This window comes from Xenopus tropicalis, chromosome 5 (genome assembly GCF_000004195.4).
Source record: "Xenopus tropicalis strain Nigerian chromosome 5, UCB_Xtro_10.0, whole genome shotgun sequence".
NCBI classification, from domain to species: Eukaryota; Metazoa; Chordata; class Amphibia; order Anura; family Pipidae; genus Xenopus; species Xenopus tropicalis.
Window position 1 is genome coordinate 44,495,168 of NC_030681.2, and position 20,130 is coordinate 44,515,297.

At 39.2% G+C, this 20,130-nt stretch overlaps 1 protein-coding gene across 2 annotated transcripts; it reads right to left on the bottom strand.

Moving 5' to 3' along the window:
• Window positions 1–735: 735 nt before the first annotated feature.
• On the bottom strand, window positions 736–11,610 carry hnrnpu (heterogeneous nuclear ribonucleoprotein U (scaffold attachment factor A)). 2 transcript variants are annotated; one of them, XM_012962565.2, is made up of 14 exons: window positions 10,713–11,610; window positions 8,143–8,242; window positions 7,998–8,071; window positions 6,787–6,926; window positions 6,596–6,695; window positions 5,777–5,889; window positions 5,352–5,615; window positions 4,645–4,764; window positions 4,428–4,553; window positions 3,254–3,422; window positions 2,790–3,056; window positions 2,111–2,298; window positions 1,892–1,966; window positions 736–1,547 (listed from the first exon to the last, which is right to left on the bottom strand). In XM_012962565.2, exons 1-14 carry the CDS (start codon window positions 11,278–11,280, stop codon window positions 1,494–1,496), a joined length of 2,358 nt encoding a protein of 785 aa, XP_012818019.1. In that variant the 5' UTR covers window positions 11,281–11,610; the 3' UTR covers window positions 736–1,493. The 2 variants fall into 2 exon arrangements, with proteins under 2 accessions (XP_012818019.1, NP_001090833.1); NM_001097364.1 differs by having other exon boundaries at window positions 10,698–11,309.
• Window positions 11,611–20,130: the final 8,520 nt, after the last annotated feature.

Genomic DNA, 20,130 nt, shown 5'->3' on the forward strand with positions numbered 1-20,130 from the left:
GTCAGCTCATAAAGGCACTCCCATCCATGATTAAGAGACGGGAGCTATTATCAACTTGTCAAACTTTACCTTAAAGGACAATAAGCCACAGAACGTCAGCTGCTCCAAAGCATTTGTATCGTTCAGCTGGGACATAGGTGAAATCCCCTCCATGTAACTTGTTACTTTATACCATGCTTCGCATCGCAGGGTTCTGACAACGCTGAACTGCTTTGCACGGGTCTTGGGAAGCAGTAAGAAAATAAAGCAGCTGGTGCTTATCTGGAGTAACTGCCATATGAAGGCCTTTGAGATGCATATAGACCAAGGCCAAACTGCTGTAAAAGGACAGAACCCCAATCCACTATTTTATAGTGGAATGAGTCTATACATCACAAACATTTTATTGCTTTATCTGTATTCATGGATAAGCAGTCATGGCAGATAAGAGGGATTTTGACTTTTTTTAAGAGGTGTGACAATCCCAAACACAAGCATGTATTTCACGTTTATTTATTGCAAATAAAGGTCTGCATATGATTCTTCAGCTCACCCTCAATAGAGGTTAGCAGGTGAGAGATAACCATTAAAGAACTGACATGATTCAAAAGAAATGCTGAATATTAAACGACTCACAATTTCATTAGTTTACAAAGTTGGTGCAACTACAAGCACACTAGGCAAATAAAGAGGGATGGGGGAAGTGGAGATACAAACACACAGCTAACTTCATATAGATCCCATTGGACAACTAGATTTACAACAAGTTTAGTTTAATAAGAAATAGGCAATACGCCTTTTCTTCGAATCAAAATGCATAACAAACGGAGTAAATGGTGTTGAACCTTCACAAGTCAAAGTCTCTGCGGTTTCCACAGAAAGCAAAATACATTGAACAGCTTTAACATACTACACCCTATGGTTCATGTGAAAGTTTCATAAAGCATTCCTCCAATGCTACAAGCTAGCCTGAAACTCTTAAAATGCCTTATTTATTCCCTATGTGGAGGGTAGAGAGGAAACGGGTTTTTACAAAGTTCCAATCTGTCAACAAGGGCCACTTAGCATGCCAACATTTCAACTGTTGTGTGACAGGATATCCCAGCTAAAAAGCCCCTGGACACTTATGGCATTGCAGTCCTTAATAAAACACACCAGTTACAAAGCAACATCTTTACTTTTGTTATGGTAATAAAAAAGGAAAAAAAAAGTCACATTACAGATAAAAATGAAGAACCCTGAAATACTGACACATTCTTATCGTGCACAATGCTAAGGTTCTTATTCATCGCTTTAAAACTGCAATTAAAATGTACAAAAAAAAAAAATTCAACCCAGAAAGCAACTAAACAAAATAAATGGGAATAACCCAAACAAAAGTAATAAAGAACCCGCAGGCACTTCCTCTTGTGGAATGTTTGTTTTTTGTTTAAAAGTTAGCCTAAAGAAAAACAGTCGACTTCTTGTGAAGGTTTTGAAGAGAAATATGTATCAGTTCATTTTTATTTGGGTATTCAATAATATCCTTGGTGGTACTGCTGGCTCCATGGCTTTTGACCCCAGTATTGCTGCAATTAGAAAAAGGGGTAAATATTAACATGTTAACAAGCTTTTAAGCTTATTTGCCAACAAGAACTGCTTAGGTCATGTGTAACATTTGATTAAGTTTCATCCCACTACTTTAACCTAGGAGCCCAATCCAGACTTAATTCCAAGAAGTTCAAGTAGTAATAAAATTGATCCTATGTAACTTACGGCAAAAGATTTTATAGGAATATGGCCAAAGCTGGAGGCAAATGTCTGTGTGTTAGAGTAGCTCAGTGAAATAAAAAAAAATTAAAAAAAAATATAGGGTGCAAAAAGGGAAAAAAAGTTTGCAAGTCATTAAGCAATTTCAGTGAGAGATACTTACACCCTGCTGCTGCCACTGGTTGTAACCCTGAGACTGATTTTTGAAGCCACGATTATTTCCCCTTCCTCTGAAGTTCTGCAGAGAAAATTCTAGGTCAATAAACTGCAATGCAGAGTTTCTCAATTAAGATATTTAGCAACCAAATTCCCCCCTTGTTTCCTAAAACATGGCACAAAGAAAGATGGGAGGGGACAATTAAAACTTAATATAAAGTTTTACCTGGTTGTAGTTGCCACGGCTGGGCATTCCACCGCCCCCGCCACGGTTGAAGTTTCCACGGTTACCATAGCCACCTCTGTTAGGATAGACTGGTGCACGGGGGTATGGATACCCAACGGCACCACCGCCTCCACCACCACGCTGGGGCATATTTCCTCTTCGGTTGTATCCTCCACGGTTTCCTGGAGCTACAAGATAGTTAGTTATTAAATTTATGCCTAATGGTTTAAAATTTAGCGGTGAGCACAACTTTTCCCTTTTTTGTTAGTTTGCACAGAAGCAGTGGTAAGCGTCATGTTGTAACCCCCACCCTTTCCAGCTACAGTCAGGTGATCCCAATGAGCCAATAAAAGGGCAACCATTTGGGTGTTTTAATGAATCAGATAAAAGCAAGTGTAGGACTGCCCAGACCATGGATGACCGACATAGTTGGCCAGCTGGATGTATATTGCAGTATATGGACAAACAATCCCTGTTGCTTAAAGGGGAGGGCATCTCTCTCTCAAGAGGACCTCTTGTTGTGGTCACAGCTTCACTGAACCCCTGCCTAAATATTTAAGGTGGTTTTGACAAAGGTCAATGAACAAATTCTGAAACTAAGTCATCTTTGATATGTTTGCCTCAGCCCTCTTTACTAAATGTATACAATATTCTGTACAACTACATGGTGCAAACATACCTCCACCCCTGAAATTTCCTCCACGCATATTGTATCCTCCACCTCCCCGGCCTCTGTGTCCATGACCGTGAGACATACCACCTCTGCCTTTGGTATTTTTGTTCTTGTTTGGTTTCTTTGCTCCAATGTTTTGTTTTTTCTCTGGTGGAAGGGACGTCTTACTCTCCTCCTTATACTGCTCAATAAGTTTATCAGCATCTTCCTTTTGCAACTCCACATAACTGATTTCATCAAAGCACTCACTTGCTTCTGGAAGAGTAAAGTTACCTGAGAGGGAAAAAAAAAAATGTGCTCTATCAGGGGCCATCATATTAGCACCATATCAGAATGGTTGTTACAAAGTAAAGTAGAAATTAGAGACCAATAACAAGTTTGTGTCAGATCATAGCATAGAAGCCATAAGCTCTGAAAAACTGCCTTGCGAAGAGGCTCAATGGCGATCAAGAACATGGAAATCTACTTACCTTTCATTTTGAGAACTGCATGTTCTGGAAGATCTTTGCCTTCCACCTCAGATTTTTTCTGTGTTCTCTCTTTATATAACTCGTCTGTTGGGCAAACAACAACTGCTTTGCGTTGGAAGCCAGCAAACAAGCACATTTTCCTTCTCTGTGCAGCTACTGACACATTTGTCTGCAAAAGAGAAAAGAAATGTCAAACAAAAAAATGTTAACTTTAGGAAGGCAAAGCTGGAACACTTTGCACCACTCAACACAAGAAACAAATCAGTTTGATAGTGTATGTACACACACACTACAGCTTAAACCTGATGAAAGGCAGAGGGGCCTTGTATGATTACAAATAGATTTTGCTGTTCTGGTTATTATTAGAAAACTATTAAGGCACCTTAGTAGCCTTATGGCAGGGTGCTCCATTTTGTATAAAGACTCCCTGGTGCTAAGTATTTTGTACAATATATTCCACACCTGTACTTAAAATACTGCATTTAAAGGTTAGAAAGCTCAAGGTGTCTTAATTACTATAGCTTATATTTCAGTTATAAGTTTTATACAAAGTGAGGTAAAATGGACTTATTTCTATTGAAAAAAAAAAAGCCCTGTATGCTGAAAGCAAGGTTTGTTATTGTATTAATAATTATCATATTAACATGTGAAATTATGGATCACTTTAAAGAATTGTTTGCCTTTAAAATATTTTCACTCCCACTGTTTTCTAATAGATCAGAAATAACTTGACATTCTAATACTAAAATTTAAAGTTTCATTTTTCACCTTTTGAATAATTCCTTTACTTATGCAAAAACTTCAGATTTTTTTTAAATTGTTACAATATGCTACATTAGTTAATAACATTTCTAATTACCAACCTCAATTACTGAGGTTCTTCTGAGAAAAGGTTAACTTGTATTTTACTTCTATAGACTATGGTAAGTTTTCTGAAATTTTTACTAGCCAACGGTAAATATACAATTTATTTATATTTAAAAGCATACATGACTAAAATTAATTATATTTTTTATTTAACAAAATATAGAAGACAGCAGGTTTCTAAACAAAGTTTAACAATTGCCTGAAAGCAGAAAACACTGCCGGTCAAGGTATGTCTCTCTAAGGCCCTGTATAAAAATGGCAATATAAATAATATATATATATATATATATATAAAAAAAAAACTTACCTGATCCAAGATAAAATGCCTTTTTTTGCGAGCAGCAATCTCAATAAATTTGCTTAGGCACTGTGGGGCCCTCTGCAGCAAAGCATTTAACTTTCCAGTGTCAGACATTTGCTTTTTGCAGCCAACCTACAAAGAAAAGGGTTTTAAAGTAAAAATGTCAAGAAAAAAAAAAAAAAAAAAAGGTTAACATACCAAAATTATATATTAGGATTCTTACCGTCATCTTTTCCATAATAGTGTTCGTTCCAAGTATGTTGTATTTGCCAGGGTTTTGTTCAGTATGATTAGTTACCCATGTTGTTTTTCCAGCACCTGGCAAGCCAATCATCATTATAACCTTTAAAAAAAAAAAAAACATATTTGCTCTGAATGTAATAAATGTATTTGTATTCTTAATTCTAAAAAAAAGAGCACATATTAAGCATTATGACACGAATAACCATATCACTATACCACACATAAAAACACAAGATAAATTAACCAACAAGAGTTCCAATGAAGTTTAACAGTAACTGTCCTTGGCAAGCGTGTGTATCACTTATCTTCAACCTAGTAAAGATTTTATTATCCAGTATTTAAATAGCACCAACATGATCAGTGTTAATCATGAGCAATTAACCTGCCTGTATGAGTGTGGAAGAAATCCCACACAGAAACAGAGAACATGCAAACATGCCAAGGCCAGATGAACTCAGCACTAGCACAAGGCAGAAGTGCTTGGACACCCTTCTGCCTAATTTGCTTTGAGGAGCACTACAGAGCAGTGATCTTAGAGTATCTGCAACAATAAGCACTGGCTAAATGTCTTTCCAGTTCTCCCACCTATAGTTTACACCCAAAACCAGACAACATGAATTGAAAGATGCAAAAAGAGGGAGAAGAAAAAAAAACTGTTCTCTTCAGTTTACTTTCAAATATACTTACTTCACAATCCTGCTTTTGTTCTGGCCCCAGAGGTGCTCTGACTCTGTCCTCTAAAGGAACGTTCTGAATTAATGTATAGCCTTCAGGGATAGAAAAAAATGGTTCTGCCATTTGCCCAAAGTTGAATTCTACGGCACAGTTGTGGCAGAGAATGTGTGGGAAGAGAGCCTGCTCCAATATGGTATCTTTGTTAATCTTAAAAGCAACTCCAAGGTCTTGGCCATTTTTTGCATAAGAAAGTTCTATTTCATCTTCTTCAAAATTCTGCAACAGAAAAAAACCAGTGAAGATCAAAATTAGTGTCCCCACTTTTAAATGCTAACCCAATCAAAAGCAAGATATTTCATTATACTTTGCCAAATTTAAAAGAACTCCAACTGTAGCACACAAGATGTTTTAATGGGAATTAAACATGAATTACTCACAGCACAGCAAGTGATCACATCATTCTCATCATATTTCTCTCCATAATCCTCAGCAACACCATTGCAACATTTTGCTGCTTTGAGAGAATAACCATAGGAATTTTCCTCCTCCCCTAGTAAAGCAAAAATAAAATTGTATTAGGCTGTTAATGTATTTGTTTTCCAAATTATAATACAGATATGGTAACTTTTGCCATGAAACCAGTTATTCAGAAAGATACAAATTAAAGGAAGGCCATATCCCATAAAGTTGTTTTGTTTTTTTTTTACTAATTCCACTTTCAAAACCAGCAACTTGTTCTTGATCATAACTAAGCTGTATGAATCTATATTTGCAACCAAACAATTATAGCAGATTTAATTTTTTAAATATTTAGCAGTTTAAAGTATGCTAATTCAAAATTATGAAAACCCCAGTTGTCTTGGATAACATAACTTCATGGACATGCTGGCTATATAATGAGAAGGCATTTTTAGGATTTATTTTTATGCAAATCCCTCATAACATTTCTGAGCAGTGACTGTTAAATGTGTTTCAAGACTGACAGACCTAATTTAAAAGGCATATTAAATGGATCATTAACAGGTTATATTTAATCTTTATGTGAAGTTCTGCAAAAAGTCAAAAATTGTAAACACAACCTCAAGAGGAATGGAAAACCAACTTAGAAATATTGCATTATTCAATGCCAAAGAGGCTGGATGGCCTACTTCAAAATTCTAGCTAGAAAGACAGATAAGGTCTGCTGGCATGAAGGATACCTATAGCCTAGCAAACTTTATTAATAGGGATATATTCTCCCTTTACTATCTACATACCGAGCATGTATCCACAGGAGCTCAATGACCAGCCAACACGAACTTCATGAACATCTGTTTCTTTTGTATATACATGTTTAACTGGAATCTTTTCAGTTACCTAGGGGGTAGAAAATAAGTTTGATTGGTTAAAAAGTAAAATTTAACAGTTGTCGGTTCGAGACAGCTTTTGCATTTGTAAGTGCACTTACCTTCATCTCGAAACAAACTTTCCCCTTTAATACACCGTAAGTGGCTCTCCCTCCAGCCCAGAGAAGTGCAAAGCTCTCCATGGTAAGTGATGATGCACTTAAGCGATCACGAGAAATTTTGAAGTGAAGATCACAGTTATCTATAAAATATGATTATGGATAGACAACATCTTAGCTGAGAAGCTATACACAGCACCTACATACAATACGGCATGGTTAAAAAGTCTCTATACATTATCAAAAGAAAGGGTTATAAAGTCTTCAGACAGACATGTACTGGCCAAATGATCACATCTACGCTGGTCCAAACATCTACGCTGGTCCAAACATCTACGCTGGTCCAAACATCTACGCTGGTCCAAACATCTACGCTGGTCCAAACATCTACGCTGGTCCAAACATCTACGCTGGTCCAAACATCTACGCTGGTCCAAACATCTACGCTGGTCCAAACATCTACGCTGGTCCAAACATCTACGCTGGTCCAAACATCTACGCTGGTCCAAACATCTACGCTGGTCCAAACATCTACGCTGGTCCAAACATCTACGCTGGTCCAAACATCTACGCTGGTCCAAACATCTACGCTGGTCCAAACATCTACGCTGGTCCAAACATCTACGCTGGTCCAAACATCTACGCTGGTCCAAACATCTACGCTGGTCCAAACATCTACGCTGGTCCAAACATCTACGCTGGTCCAAACATCTACGCTGGTCCAAACATCTACGCTGGTCCAAACATCTACGCTGGTCCAAACATCTACGCTGGTCCAAACATCTACGCTGGTCCAAACATCTACGCTGGTCCAAACATCTACGCTGGTCCAAACATCTACGCTGGTCCAAACATCTACGCTGGTCCAAACATCTACGCTGGTCCAAACATCTACGCTGGTCCACCGGGGAATGCGGAAATGCAGCGTGAATGCGTATGTGATGCAGCATACGTACGCATTCACACAGCACTTCCTCATCCCAACTTCATCGCGGTCCATCAGAAATCCACGGAGGATCGACTGGTGGACCGCGATCAATGTATTGGCCACCCCTGGTCTAAACAGAGCCCTGGGATGACTGGGTGGCCGGCACAACCAAATTGAAAATTCTTTTGGGTTTTTTTAAAACTGACAACAGAAAAGCAGATAATACATTATCCTGGGTACATTAATGAACACGGTTTTCCCAAATAACTTAATCTGAAAGACTTACAAGTATCAAGAAGTACCATGGTATCATCCAACTTCTCATCTTCTTCATCAACTGGTGGTTGAGGAGACTTTGCCCTGAAATAAGAATATAGTTAAAGCCATGTAAAAATGCAAAGTAGAATGGCACTGGACAAAACTGTACCTACCTGCTATATTTATTTTCTTCAATATATTCAAAATAGCCACGACCATGGTCCTCACGTGGCCTTTTCACACCCCTTTTCTTCTCTTTTGGATCTTTTCCATCTAGAAATAAGAATGTGAAGCTATAAACCACATCCATACACTTACAATGAAACACTTGCAGCTATTCTTACATGATCAAGAAATTAAATCCAATGTAATTCTCACAGACTAACTTCACAAGTAGCAAGTACAGTATTTATCTCCACAAGCACAAAATGAGATTGTTTTTATCATTAATGTGCAGGTATGGCATCCTTTATCAGGAACAGTTTTCCAGAATTCTCCAAATTATGTGAAGGCCATCTTCTATGGTGTTAATTTTAAGCAAATATAATTGTTAAATAAAATTTCCTTACTCTGTAATAATAAAAATGCACCTTGTACTTGATGGTAACTAAGCTACGTGAATCCATGTTGGTGGCAAAACAATCCTATTGCATTTATTTAATTTTATAATTCATTTTTGCAGACAAGGTATGGAGATCCAAATAATCCTTTATACGTAAAACCCCAGTTCCCAAGCATTCCAGTTAACACAGCCTACTCCTGTAATAGTCTGCATAACCTGCAGAGCTGTAAAATACATATCTATACTTTAATGTCCTAAGTATGGCTGAATGCCTGCTTGACTTATCACCCCAAAACACTCAAAATTACCCCAATCACTTTCAGTATGACAGGCCAACAGTCGCTTGGTTCAGTCTATCAATTATTGCTGGAAGCTGCCATGTGTGCCATTAACTCAAGCATCTCTTTGGTTTCAGACAAAATGATGATCTATTGTTAATTCAATTACATACTACTCTTGTATTTGTATTTCCACCCTCTTTTCCAGTTTTTTTTTTTGCTCAGCAGGAGGAAAATCTATACCCAACAAGTCAAGACAGACAAAAAACTGTTTTAGTCTCAGTGCACACAATGTTCTACACAGTATGTGTATGTCGAACTAATATGAAATTGAAAGTAAGAGCACATGCACAAATGTTTAGCCTAACAAAATGTTCTACTTGGTGGAATTCTGTAGTGGCTTTTTATGTGGCCAGAAGGCAAATAGCAAAGGACTACTACAACAAAGTTCCTGTCTGCTTTTCAGGTTTCTAAGATCACATACAAGAGGTCACTGGAGTGTAAGCCAGCCTCTGGGGGAATCTGTATTCCAGCAAACAGATAAATAAATGCATTCCTCTATGAATGAGTTCATGAATGTTGAAGTCAGATATAAGGCTCATTTTTCAGCAGCCCTACAATTGGAGTGTCTGTGCAGCTAGGGAAACGAGCTTGGGGGGCATGCAAGGCGACCCAACATTCCCTTTGTGCTTTCCACTGTTCTATTTTGGGATACTACTTCCTGTTTCTCCTCAGTACCTTTCAGCCCAACGACTTACTTACAAGGCTATTCTAATGCTGTACTGCTTGATGCTTCTTTGCAAATATAGTACCAGATTTATATGCCACACACCTCCAATCAACCCACAAGGATGCATTTACAACCTAGTAATATCAAGGGAGTAGGTTTATTAAAAGTTTGGGGGGGGGGGGGGGGGGGGGGGGGGCTAGTGGCAGTACTGCAATACAGGCTGACAGATTTAGAAACAATGGACATGCAGGATCCTTGGAACTTACAAACTTTTTCCCAATCTGTGTGACTAAGCTACTGGGGCCATAAACATGCAATCCTAAGCGCCTTTGGAAAACACATTAATTTTATTGTGTGAAAATATAAATTGCTACTGAAAAGCGGTATTTATTCTTGCAATCTTGATCAGGTGGTTTCTGATACATTGTTGCTGAAGTCAGAACCAGATGTGCATAGTATTAACAGCCACACAGATACTAATGGCAACAGTAAATACTTTTACAAATACCTTTGTGGAAAATGTTTAATGCAATTACTTTTTTGAAATTGGGTGGAGAACTCATTTAAAAAAAAACACATTTCACTTGCACAAAATGGCAGAGTTGTGTAAGCACCCTGTATTAATTCAATGGAGACTAACATGATGGAGATAACGCCACACAGATCAGCGTTAAACAGCGATAAACTAACCCGGAGAGCCCACTAGGCCTTACAGAGTACAACAAAAGAGAAAACCACAAAAGGCACTCAAGCGGATCCCTAAGAGACAATAATGGCTGCGCCGCCCACACAAGCAGGAGCAGCAGGTGCGTTAGCAGAGCCGCACTCCCTAACATGGGGGCAGGGAAGCCCCTCCCCGAGCAGTGACGCGCTCAGCCCGCCGCCGCCACAATCATTCCAGGAGGAGACGTGACAAGATGGGCGCGCAGTACGCGCACCCCTAGCGCCAACCCCCTTTGTCAGCGGTACTCGGCAATAACCATTTACACGGCGGGAACAAGAGCGCTAGCATTTTATACAAGTCAACAAGGCCGTGGCCTACCACCTCCCACATACAAAATACTCAAGGGGTCACTAATTTTACGAGGCGTTGTGGTAACATAGCGGATGTAATAAAACCGCGCTGCACTATAATATCGAAAAATAAAAGTGTCGTACCCTCCATAAACTCACCGCTCCTCCCGGGGCCGCCCGTCTCTTCGCACTTTATGGCCATTAGTGGTTGTGGGCCGCTGGGCGCACTCTCGCTTTCCTCCTTCTCTTGATCTTGCCCGTTCTCTCCGATAGCCGCTTCCGCATCATCTTCTTCCTCCAGTCCAACCGGAATGCCTTCATCTTCTTCCTCTTCTTCCTCCTCCTCCTCATCTCCCTCCTGGAAACCCTGATCGTCTCCGTTCTCATCTCCTTGCTCTGCTTCAGGTACCTCCTCGCCGGGTACCTCCTCGTCGGGCGCCTCCTCATCGGCCCCATCGCCTCCGTTTTCTCCTCCTAGCTCCATTCCTTCTTCTTCTTCCTCCTCTTCGTCTTCTCCGGTTGCACCTTGTTCGGGATCGCCCAAATCCTCGGCCTCATCAGGGACCGCCACTCCCCCTCCTCCAGAAGCGCTTCCCTCCTCGTCCAGCGCAGCTTGCAGTCTCTCCATCAGATCGGCCTTCAGCCCTTTATCGCTAAGGTTCCTCTTCTTCAGCTCTTCCTTTAGCTCGGATACCTTGAGCTTCTTCACGTTTATCGGGGAACTCATTGTGCCGGTCAGCTGTGCGTGCTAGTGGACTGAACCAGGAGAGGGTTTGCGAGCGTGTTTGTTGCGCTCTTACTCCTTCCAAAATGGCGGCACCAGCAAGGACGGAGCGCACTGCCCTCAGTGGGGGAGGAAAGAGAAGAGAATGAGGTTCGAGGGAAGTCGGGCTCTCCAAGGTTCTACTCGCTCCGCCCACATGGAAGTGGGAAGAGTCCGGTTCCAAGGAGCCACGCCCAGCAGCGTTAACTCTTGTAGCGGCTAAATGGCCAAACAATGCGCCTTGTGATCTCTGCCTTGTGATGCGAGAGTATGAGTTCTCTCTCGTATTCACATGCTGCTACGCGTTAATAAAGAAGGAGGCTTGTGGGCTCCAAATATACGTAACGTAATACAAAACGGCTGCTTCTGTTGTCAATAATTATCTGTATTTTGCCTCTGCCCCTGTTCATTTAGTTGAATAAACACTCGCTCCCACACCCGTTGTAAGCAATAAATCCATCCAATAGGACAAAATGTTGTCTCACAGCCAGCCAATATATATCTACGATAGCGCTCCGTTCCACTTTATCGAAATTCTATTTTACCCTACGTTTGTGCCTCCCTTCTACATTGCCGAACGGTTTTTCGCGGCTCTCGTAGATATACTGTGTATTGGATCAGTGCCATATTTCATGTGAGAAACAGTGTGGCTTGGGGTTGGTTGGGGGCATGGTTTTGTAAATTAACAAAACCGCAAATGTGCCTGTCTGTACAGTGGTTGTACCTGTTACTAAAGCATGTTTTTGTTAGGAAGATGGCACATTTTCAGGGACATTTCCTGTTTTTTAAAGCTGTTATATGGCTTTACCAAACCTATAATTCATTTATACAAACACCATAGGTGTTTCAGTTTGATAGGGTTGTCACCTTTTCTGGAAAAAATGCTGGACTTCCTGTTTGCATGTGTTTTCCCTATTAATAACATTGGCATAAGGCAACATTGGCCTCACTGGTAAAGGTAACATCTGTAATGTTAGACTAGTTCAGGCCATTGCAGGCCTGGTTGCCATACACCACTAGCCAATTAATATTCTTTGGTATATCAGTAATGATTGGATTCCGAATGTGTAGGATCGCCACATTTTCTGTAAAAATACAAGTCTTCATAAATTAATATCTTTTTGTCCTCTATTAACAAAGCTTGATTGGGATCACGCAAGTTTTTACAGGCCAAGCTAGGCAAATAACGGCCATTTAGGAGCCCTAGATGAGCCCTAGATATGTGGTGGCCATATTAGAAACAGCAAGAAGTGAAGTGGAACTTGGGTTCCTAATCAGTCATTGCAAAATGCACTGGGCAATATAGTGGATTGGTAGATGGCATTCACAAACATATTTATTTGACTGTCAGCTGCTTGCTTAACAACTTATATACAGTGTCATTTATAGGGATGCACCAAACCCCCAAATCCATAGTAAGGGATTCAGCAAAAAACCGAACCAAATCCTAATTAGCATATGCTAATTAGGATACAGAAGGGGTAAAAAAAAAAAAAAAGCAACTTTCCAATATGAAATAATTAAAAGTTTAACCGTTATTTGTAAATGTAATTGCTATTGAAAGCAGCATTTGCTGAACTCCTGCTTGTTACATTTTAAACAATGTTGCAAAGGTCTTGCTTCTCCAGCAAGGCAGGTCTGTTAGTCTGTTACAGTCTGCTTGTGTTACAATGTTTCAACAGTCAGAGCCATCAGGGCAGTGAACAGAAAAGGACAGACAAACACTGTTTCTAATAGCAATTATAAACAAAATAACTCAAAAACCATTACAAACTCTAAGCTGCTTAGAGTTTTGGTTTCTTTTATTAGGCTAAAAATTATATCTTGCGTTGCCTTGTCCTTTAAGGTGGCTGATTCTAGCTACCGATATCGGTCCTTTAGACCCATTCCAGCAGCTTATCTGCCCGTGTATAGACGCAAACGATGGGCCTGCCCAACCGACATCTGGCCTGAAATCTTCCTAATCTCAATCGGGCAGGTTTGACTTTTCCGTCAGATTGGGAACCGCATCAGCTTGTTGTCCCCAAACTGACGGCGTATATACCCTCCATTATACTTTGATCGTTTGGCCCCAGGGCCATCTACCTAATTAACCCGATATGGCCCACCCATAGGTGGGGATATCAGGAGAAGATCCGCTCGCTTGGTGACCTCGTCAAGCGAGCAGTTATTAACGTGTATGGCCACCTTTACTTTTCATTAAAATCAGAGATAATTTTGAGGCAATTAAGTCTCCTAGCATTCCATGTTTCCAGTTGTATTGTGCATCTAGATAAAGTGGTAAATAAATGTTTTCTTTTATAATGTTGCACTTAGAGCTTTACCTTTCCTGTGGTGTATTCTGTTTTAGGAAGAAGAGGATGAATTGCGCATTGTTAATAATGCTGGAGACAGCATGAGTGTGGTAAGCCCATCTGTGCCTATTTACCGCTCATTGCTATGCAAGAGAACATGTAGCCCTAAGCAGTTATGTTAGCAGTAGTTAACTTTATGCCACTACAGTTTAAAGGAACAGTGGTATTAAAATAGTTCATAAAAGTTTTTAAGTTATATTATCCTGGAGTGGATTCCCTTGCAACAAAATACACAACTGAAATGAAAATTAACAAGACTCTGTGGCTTTGAAAGTTTTCATTTTGACCAGCTATCATGTCCTTTAATATGCTGCAAATAACTGCAACAGCTCTTAATTTTCAGTTGTGTATATATGTGTGTGTTTTAAAAGAAGATCATATAAACCCCAAGATATATTATGCTGTATAAAAAAATATTTACTGATTTTATTTTTGCTGTACTGACCACCCAAGAGATGAAGCAAAGAAAAGTTTTTTGTATCTATTTATGGCTGCCACTTCTGATTTTATTTGCTTGATATCCTTTAAACACATTTACATGACACTTTAGAGAGGCTGGCCACATTCACATCATTCCCATCCCTAGCGAAGCTTACAAACTCTCTCACATGGCATTCACACAACACACACCAGAGTCGGTTTCATCAGAAACCATTTAACTGTATGTGTATTTCTGGGGTGTGGAAGGAAACCCATGTAGACCTGTGAGAATGTACAAAACGCCTTGCAAAAGTTGAATTTAGTATCTGACTGTAATTTCACAAATTCACTATTTACATAGTCACTATTTAAGGTGGTCATACACATTCAGATTTTAGTCTTCTTCTGATGAACGTTCAGATATCAGTTGTACGTTTAAATGCAGTGATCTGAAACTAATATTCAGAGATTTCGACATCCAAAGAGTCTGTTTCAAAGTCCATAGTTTCCTGTTTTGGGGGGCTATTTGAATGATCTGATGACATAACTATGCTTGCAATTAGATGTCACCACCAATGTTTAAAACCCTGTTTTAATGCAGTCTTTGGTTTAGGTGGGCTGCACATTTTTGTGGGTTTATATTACTGGTTGGTGCTCTAATTCATATGAAATAACAGTGCCATATCTCAATAAATTCTGGAATTTTGTATAAAGAATTATATAATAAATGGTTAAACCACACACTTAATATGAATATGTAAAAAAGAATTTGACTGTGGAAGAAGGGCGTGTTTGTGTGAGAAAAGAAGTGCAAAATGTAAACAACACTTAGATAATGGAGTGAGAAAGGGAGAAGGGTGGACAATGGCTGTGCCTTGTTTTATGCATCTCAATAACTACCTTTCATGTGCAAGCTACACCTTTGCACCTTGGGAGACTGGGATTCATTCTGTTAAACAAAGTAGCTGCCAGTGCCAACATTGGCATGTTGTTCTTTTGAGATGGAAAATTGAACTTTTCAGCATTTAAATAATGGAATAATTAAATAATAAGTTTCTCTAGACTTTAGACCAAATTATTCTGTGCTTCTTAAATAAATAATAAAGTTTAACTTCAAGTGAAAAATATATCAAATGCTAAAATACATGCTCTTGGGTAAAAAGATTTTTTTAGAACATCAAAAAATGAACTAGCTAGATATTATTGCACGATTGTCCATAACTTGTCAGAAGAAGTTTATGGTAGATTTTTGTTCCATATGGCAATTTCACTTTACTCAGACTTCACACCTTCATGATCTAGGAAATGATAGTATAAATTTGGACACATGCAGATTTATTGTTTGGATATAATTAACAACCACTGAATGTTCAACATTAGGCCATGACCACCCCCCCTTGCAGGTCCAGCCTCTGGTCAAATTCCCCTTGGCTTATGAAATATCAGCATATCAGTCTATTTACCATACTTCCAAGAATATCTAGGACCACAAATACATTTTACATTGAGATAGATGGTCTCGAGAGTTTTTGCAATATGACATTTACATGGGATTTCAAAATCATCCAGTAATTTGAAATTTCGGCAGAATGGTCTGTAGAATATTGGCCTATATGTGTCGTTTTTCTTTTTTTTATGGTGCAAACAGAAATGAAGGAACAAAGAATTATACATCTGCTATAACATTATCAATTTATAGTTGCAATTTTGACTTGTAATGTCCAGCATGATATTGCCTCCATTTGCTTTTGTGGTTATCACCAACATAAACATTGCACAAGGGTGCAATCATCTTCAAGGCAATGCCTACCTGACAAGTAGCGCCTATGTTTAGAGGTGACTACTGTAAAAGTTAATTGGGGGCCAAATTTGAACATTTTATCACTACCAGTTAATCAGAGGTTCATGCTTTTTGGCTTTCTAGATACATTAGAAACAGTATAGTACCCTACATGGTTCTGTTTTGCATAAAGGGCTCAGCATTTCCTATCCAATTTACAATGCACAGCTTTTAAAACAGAGAGCTGGGACCTATCCACATCCTACTAATTTTAGTAGATTTGAGTTTATGTAGCAGTCCTAGAATGGGGTGTGATAAAAAAACATGACATTACCATGTCTCGCATGAATGTTCACCAAATTCACATACACTATGGGGGCCTGTTCATTAAAGTACGATTGAGTCAGAATGGAAAAAATAGTATTTTTTCTAACCTTTAGAACTGTGCGTATTTTCTGCAATTTTTTTATTAATTTCCACAACTTTTTTGTGCTTTGCGACAATTTATGCGACACAATTGTATTGTCACAATGAGTATGAAAGTTTCGATATCCATTCAAGAGTACCATTGAGTCCTATGGGAGGCTTCCAAAAACATGCGCCAAAGGTCCAAAGTCAGAGAGTTTTTTGCGTTTCTGATTCATTCAGATACGAAAATCTGAACTTTCAGATCGTACCATAATATTTTCGTACGACCACAATGCAAAATCTTCGCACTTTTAACGCGCATCAGAAATTATCGGATTTAATCCGATTTTTTTCAATTGTACTTTTAAATGTCCCAAATTCAGACTTTGATAAATGGGTCCCTATATGTATAATCCTTAGTGCCAAGCATTTTGATGAGTAAAACTCTGGTGCATCAGCACTTCTGTAGTACACCAGCACTTCTATAGGTCAGTTGTTCTGATCATTGCATTGAAGTATTACAATTTTGTACTAGCAATACAGTGGTGAAAATTTGTTTAGTTTGTAAACATAATGGCCAACACAGTGCTGGGCCTTGGGATGCTTGTGCCCAAGGCAGGATGCGCTGCTTGTTACCCCTCCCCACCTCTGCGATGAGCAGTGCAGGTTGGGGGAGGAGTGGCCTGACAGGTGAGGAACTGTAGAAGGGTCAGAACTCTGGGTAGGAAGGCAGAAGAGGTACGTGTCTGGCAACCCCCCACCATTGCCTACACCTATTTCCAACTTTGGCCCAACAAGAGGATGTCTGGTTATAATCTTTGTGGAAATAGTAGATTCCAGCTGGATTGACTGACAGCTCAATCTGATTCAAGAAACAACTAAAAACTGCATTGGAGCCTGCACAGACCAGAGGGATAATTTATAAAGTGCCAGGCAGGGTGCAAAGAGTAGTAACAAACCACCATGTTTTTTGCACTTTTACATCCTGTCCTGGTTTTACACCTTGTGCTGTGAGAGAATACATTCTTAGATGGTATAAGTAATTGCACTGGTGCATTATAAAAACAATCCCCTGGGTGGTGGCCTTTAAATAAAGAACAAATAGCCATCCCTAGTAAGAATACTACATGTGGCAATTACAATGTTTTTGCTGCCTAGGCAATTTCCTGCAGGATCAAGCTATCAGTGTGACCCCCACAATTCAGATATTTTTTGAGCAGAAGAGCTCACTGCCACAATGTTAGATTATTGTTAGGGCCAGGTTATTATTCAGGACAACAATGAGGCAATTGCAAGTGTTTTGACTCTTGGCGAGCTAGAGATTGCACTTCACTGAGCAACGTGTAAAAATATGGCTAATTGCACCCGTTTTTTGCTCCCTGCCCTGCATATAATACATGACCCCTAGTATCTTTCCGATGATAACTACATCTGTTCCTACTGTAAGCCTTTTTTCTACAGCTACAATCTGTAAGCTTCATACTACAAGGTCTTGTGCATGTTAAGCCCTACTGTTTAAACTGTCTTTTCTGTTTTACAACTGTAAGCTTCAGGCTCAGTTCTTATGCAAGTTTCTCAATACTTATTGTAAGCTGGAACAATTCTGTGAGTAACACAACATCTCTATTCAGGCTCCCTACCATAGTGGTACTGGTGGTGGGTTATTAGGCAGCGACTGTTTGAATATGAGAGGAGTGATGCTGTGGGTACAAGGATAACTGTTGGTGGTGTGCTAAGTACTACTGGAGGCCCTAGAAGTCCTAACCTGTCAAGACTCCAGAAAGTGCTGAGAAACTGAATAATACCAGCCTGCATTGCATTGCATTGCAAATCTATAATATGATACCCAGAGTAGCTTTAGCTGCACAAAAACAGGGCGGAGGTGCCAAAGTAACATTACATCAACCTTACTAGACGTGATGAATTCCTTCCACCTTACACAAATGACTGTTTTGAGATGGAAACAGTAGGCTCATAGTTTTGACACATAATTTTGGCCATCTTGGATATGGATTTGTTCCACGTTTAAACCTGAGATAAGTGAAATTAATCAGCAAATATAAAAATGCATACAATTTTTTAAGCTCCCAAATCATTTAGCAAATGCGGAGAAAAAAATATTATTACATCTCCACATTTCTTTTTTCCAAAAATGTTATAGAGAACCACATGTTCACAAGTCTAGTGTACCTACATTGCTTTTGCTAATGTTGGTTAATTTAATACTTCTGCAATTCTCTGCATCCCAAATATAATCTTATTTTCTTTCCCCACTGGAATTAAAATTAACTCTGTTATTTTTATTTTCTAAAAATAAGGTTTAAAAATTCTGAAACCCTGGTGATGCATTTTTATTAGTGAATAGTATAATCAGTGTTCAGATGACAGTTGCTTAGCAACAGAAGCTTGGTATTTCCTGCTACAAAAATAATGGCACTTAAAATAGAAATGCAAGGTACCATGTATATGATGCCAGGGGGCATGATTCTGCATTCCCTTTGTAGCCCTATATTCTTTGTGACTCCTTCAGTGGCCCTCCAACATGGGGCCCTCCTATACCTGCACTCACCCTACTGATCTGCATTTTGATCCCCTAAGCAAGTTACATACACATTTTATTTACTTTTTGAATGTTTTATTTGCCCTAAATGACTGCCAGAATAGTTGATCAGATCATCTGCCAAAACACAGTTATCTTTTTTTCTAGTGGATGTTATAGCAAGGGGCATATTTTTTAACAAAATGTGTCCCCTCAGATAGTGTGCTTCTCCTGACTAACCCTAGTGCTGGCTCTGTGCCAAAGTACATTATTTGCAGTGACAGATTGTGATTCCTGGCTCTCAAAAATACATTTTAGACATTGAAATAGTTGCCCTGACAACTAAATAAATTATATAGAGTGAGTGAGTGACAGTGGGGTCTGGTATCCTTGCACCACCTCATCCCAAAAAGAACGTTACCTGTCCTGTATGAGTAAGAGTGAAGGTTGAAGCAGTGTGTAACATGCAATTGAGAGACATCAAACTAAACGAAAAGTTGGTTCCAGAAGACATCCCTAAAGTAAAAGAGCACAAAATATTCAAAATGTGCTTTTCAGCCAGCAATTGAACAAAATCTAACAAATATATTGCATGATACAGTCAAACCCTGAATCTGTCCTCAGATTTAAAGGTTTCCTATATTTTACACTGCTTCTTCGTCCTGCCATTTTGAATGCATCCCTATGAGTGCTATTCCTGGTATCTTTAACTCTGAAGTTCCCTGTGAAGGTGGCCATACATGTTCTGACGAACGTTAGGATATCGGTTGTATATTTAAATGCAATGATCTGAAACTAAAATTCAGACTGAAATTGTAAGATACGTCCCTTAAAATACAAATCGGAAGATGTTCTGAACATTAAATAGTTGGCAGACAGCAATCGTATGAAAATGACTTGCACTGTAGGTCCCGAAGGATACACAATACATGCTCTGATTTTTTTGTAAGCCATGCAAAATTTTCTAACCTGGCTAATTAACTAAATGACCAAACGCCATGGTACTAAAATTATTGGGATAATAAATCAGTGCCCATACAGTCCGAAAACCTTACAAAACTAGGTTTTGTATCATTTTATCGGCACGTGTATGGTCACCTTTAGTCCTACCACAAAAATTTTGGTATCTATAAAGGCCTTGATGAAACCAGTGTCGGCAGGGGGTCGACCTGTTCAGGAAATAGCCAGTCCTTTTCAGCTGCCTCCCTCTCAGATGGGACACTAAGATATGCAGGTCCATTGCATGGGGGCCCCCTTTTTTAACCAAATATACCTGTTGAAGCCTTGTGGATTAGTTGATGGTTCCTGAGAAG